Source organism: Dendroctonus ponderosae, unplaced genomic scaffold, assembly GCF_020466585.1.
Source record: "Dendroctonus ponderosae isolate FM_Combo_2020 unplaced genomic scaffold, Dpon_F_20191213v2 Dpon_F_20191213_3, whole genome shotgun sequence".
NCBI classification, from domain to species: domain Eukaryota; kingdom Metazoa; phylum Arthropoda; class Insecta; order Coleoptera; family Curculionidae; genus Dendroctonus; species Dendroctonus ponderosae.
The window spans coordinates 4391322-4395304 of record NW_026018508.1 but is presented as its reverse complement, the minus strand read 5'-3'; the positions used below and the strand labels follow the sequence as shown (position 1 = coordinate 4395304).

The 3983-nt window shown below is 34.0% G+C and overlaps 2 protein-coding genes across 2 annotated transcripts in view; one reads left to right on the top strand and one right to left on the bottom strand.

Moving 5' to 3' along the window:
* Positions 1-206: 206 nt before the first annotated feature.
* On the top strand, positions 207-1368 carry LOC125503928. The gene is made up of 3 exons (XM_048665070.1): positions 207-481; positions 553-658; positions 717-1368. Exons 1-3 carry the CDS (start codon positions 251-253, stop codon positions 926-928), a joined length of 549 nt encoding a protein of 182 aa, XP_048521027.1. The 5' UTR covers positions 207-250; the 3' UTR covers positions 929-1368.
* A 1371-nt stretch (positions 1369-2739) lies between these two features.
* Positions 2740-3983, bottom strand: part of LOC109540364 (endocuticle structural glycoprotein SgAbd-2) — a 1714-nt gene continuing 470 nt past the window's right edge. Inside the window, exons 2-3 of the mRNA XM_048664705.1 lie at positions 3013-3128; positions 2740-2954 (exon numbers count right to left, since the gene is read on the bottom strand). Of these exons, the coding sequence (XP_048520662.1) occupies positions 2740-2954; positions 3013-3128 (331 nt within the window). The remainder of the gene's footprint in view (positions 2955-3012; positions 3129-3983) is intronic.

Genomic DNA, 3983 nt, shown 5'->3' with positions numbered 1-3983 from the left:
TAACCATCAAACGTTAGGTATCTATACTAAACAGTATCACTAAATACACGCATATTATGTTGAAAAGTAAAGTGAAGTTCAAAACACACTAAACTGATACATACTAGCACAAGTGGTCTCTTATAATGTAAATTTATAACTACTATTTGCAGGTAGAATTACACATTCTTGTATTTCGTAATAAGTTGCATGTTTAAGCTATGTTACAAAGTTAAATTATCCAACAGTTGTGAATCCGGTTGCTTTTCGCATGTTGCCATTAAATCCCAAAGAGGATGTGCCAATGTATTATCAGATGGCAACGATAGGTGCCTGGATCGCCACTGCAGTCCTTAAAAGTTTCAATTTTCCCAACATTAGCAAAGACAGTTGCATAATCCCAAGCGAATTTTGGAAATACAATGTGAAGTTGTACTCTGATAACGTTGCAAAATGTACTGAATTTCAATTTAACGAGTACATAAGCATCTTTGACATTAAGGTGAGAACTACCAAGCACTGCTTGGTTCATTTTCCTCGATGTACGCAGTAACATTTCGCAATGTTTTTCAGGATGCCAAAACTCAATCAGCATTCGGCTATGAGAATATATTCGACATTATTGGCCCCAGACTGGCGTTCAATGCTTATCAATTATATTTCACACCAGAGCCAGTTGGTAAGTCAGATCGGATCTGGTTTTCTTGATACCTTTACTTGATAATTCGTTTTTCTAGACAACTTAGACCTTACTGCAGAGCAAGCTTTTTGGCTAATTATGACCTCGCACAGGTGCGACTCTAACAGAAACCTCAATACTGACTATTTGAGCACCAATTTCAGCGTCGTAGGACCCGCTTTCACCTCAAAAGAATTTGATTTGGTTTTTCAGTGCAATAAATATTCCAACATGTTCTCGGGCGCTATATGTTTAATGTTCCGGATTTAGAGTTGGACCTTTCGTGTAAGTTATTGCGACAAATCTATTTACGTGTAACTTAGTCTTGCTTATGCAATTGTTTTATGAGTTTACCTTGTTTTATTCGAGACGAATAAAAATGAAATGCTCAATATATCTCGCACACCGCTGAATAAAATTTTAGTATGTAGAGCTTACCGATTTACCTTTGATTGTCAAAGACAATCTTCGTTGCAACAGCGATGGTGAGCTCTGATTCTTGTTTTAACAGCCGATTGTGAGAAAATCATCCATTTAGCTTTACTCATTTTTACCTATGTCATCGCAATATGTATGTTTATTGTTCTAATTTTAGAGTTGGAGTTTTTGTGTAATTCATTGCGAGAAAACGATCTACATGTAAGTTAGCGTTACGTATGTAAATGTTTTATGAGTTTCACATTTATTTAATAAATCCAAAGTTGAGTGAACTGTTTGCTGATTCTTAGATGCAGACCATGAGTAACATGTCAGTCTGCTGCAACAATGCTGCTTTTAAAATATGTCTGCAAAGTATTTCCATCATAAAATATTAATAAATAGACTGCGTCAGCAACTCCAAACTTTCCTAAAATATATTTAAATTATTCGTTTTTAGCAGTGAAAGTGGTGAAGTGCAGTCATATAAGTGTAACAAGATCATCAAATCAATCATCAAAGCACCAGTTAGTTTTTACATTACGTTACATTCGTAGAAGACAAAATAACTTTTTAAAGAACTTCTCTTTTTAAATTTTAGAAGGTATATTGAGTTTGAGCCTGCAAACTGTTGTATATAAAACCTACGCCAAAAAGGTTAACAGCACCGTACAGTAATTGAATATTTTCATTTTTAGTCAATAGTTTTTAAATTTCATTTTCATTCATTTCAAGTTTAAAAATTTTGTCGTATATCGTATATGCGAAGCTGCTGGTAACTGATGCACATCTTGAAGCTAACATCGCTATTAATTTTTTTGGGTATTTGCGATATCCAAATGCTACATTTCCACTTGAAAGTTATTGAACTTCACTTTACTTATTAAAACGTGGAAATTTTATATTCAATTTATTTTATATTTTAACTCCCAGAGAGAATGAATAAATCAGTTTTTGGATGCATTCCTCCATTGCATACTGTTTGAATGACTAACTGAAACATTTTTCTCACTCACCTGTCTGGAGCTTTTAAGTCTTCAAGCTAATGGGCTTCAATGTTGGTCACAAATCAACTAAAAAGTTGATCACAAATCAACCCAAAGAAACGATTTAAAGAATTTTTCATTTTGTTTCAGTTTCTTTGTTCAAACACGAATTCAAAATGCAAGCACAACTTTATTCAAAAATCATCAGCTTCAGTCAAGTACAATCCAGAATAAAATCCACGAATTAATTCAATAAAACCACATTATTGGTATCCAAAATGCACTCTCCTGAACGTCTTAAGCTTAACTTTACCCCCGTACACTTCCTTACTCCTGTGAAGAATGAATTAATGAAAATTAATTTTGAATGAAGTACACACGATTTGATTTGGTAGAACTCAGCTCTTCCCAGTTTTCGTTTATCTCTTTCATTTGTCATGCAGTTTATATTTGATGAATATTTTTTTTTACTATCAGAGAGTGTTTATAAAACGACGGCCTGAAGCTTAGCTAATAAATGCAATATTTACAAAAGTGTACCTTAGTTATTGAGGAATTCATAAACAATAAGCAACACAATAATTTAATTTAATTTTATTTTTAATTTTGTATGAACACACGTAACATTCACATTTTTTCAAATTTCGGTTTCCTTGGTCGTAATCCAAATTTCAGGATTTAAAAGCGGAACTGTCGCTGCGTCTGATAAGTGTTTTGCTTGGGAAAGCTTGTCTGTCTGTATTGCTCGGGGTACTGGCTTTGAATTGGTTGCCTTGCAATAAGATCTAACGACCTTTGAATTTCTTGCGGAATTGGAGGTGGAGTTGGAAGATGAGCTCCTTCAGCTCTGAATCCGTTTTCATCAGCTACCCAGTTGACAGTAATGGGAGTACCTGCATTAAAAAAAAAAATCATTTATACCGTAAACTAACAGAAATTAATCCGGCCTACCATCTGGTGCAGTGTAGGAATATGATCCTTGGATTACTTCAGCTTCGGTGTCTTTTTGGCCAGCATTTTTTAAATATCCTTGAGCCTGCGCCTGGGAACCATCCCCGGAAACGTAACTAAAATATCAAATACTTTTAAAAAGGTGCAAGTAAAATTCATTTATTCAAAAAAATGTATATTTGTTTCCTTATGGTTCCCTTTTTTGTTGAAAAGTCAGTATACTTAGAGTCAGTTACATAAGTAATTATACAGAATGATTCAAAAGTAAATATAAACTTTTAAGAGTCATGTTAACCTGCAATGCAATTTGCAGGTTAAAATGCAATAAAATTCCAATGAATATCAGTTCGCGATTGCTTAGTTTCCAAGATGCGAATGTAGAGAAATAAGGTCGATCCTAACAATTTTATTTAATTTAACGCGAATATTTGCCATTTACATCTGTGATTTACCAAACAAAAAAAAATATTTTTTGAGGTTTTGCAAATTTTCAATTGTCATAAGAATTATATACAAGCGGACAAATATCAAAATGCAGAAAAAAAAAGTTTAACTTTGTCGTCGAATTATCCGCGATTGATTCATGGAACCCGGGCTTTTTCCACGCTTAGCTTACAAATTATGTATTTTATATGGATATGGATGGACAAAATATGAATTTTAATTAATTTTAACTATTTGTAGACAACACTGAAACATCGTACATAAGAATCATTAAGGGAATCCAATCATCTTGCCAGGCCGATCTCCTATGTCGAACAATTTTGCAGAAAACAACTGATTATTATTATTGAAGTGATAACTTTTTATGGGAGGGTGAACCGATTTTTCTCGGAAACGGCAGCTCCCACTCCGGCCTCTTCGCGCCTGAGGCCTGAGGCTTGAGACGCACATATGCACTTTGAATTCGACATTTCTCTCTTAGTGCGGGTGCATCTGTAGATCTGATAAACTTTTCAAATACACATTGC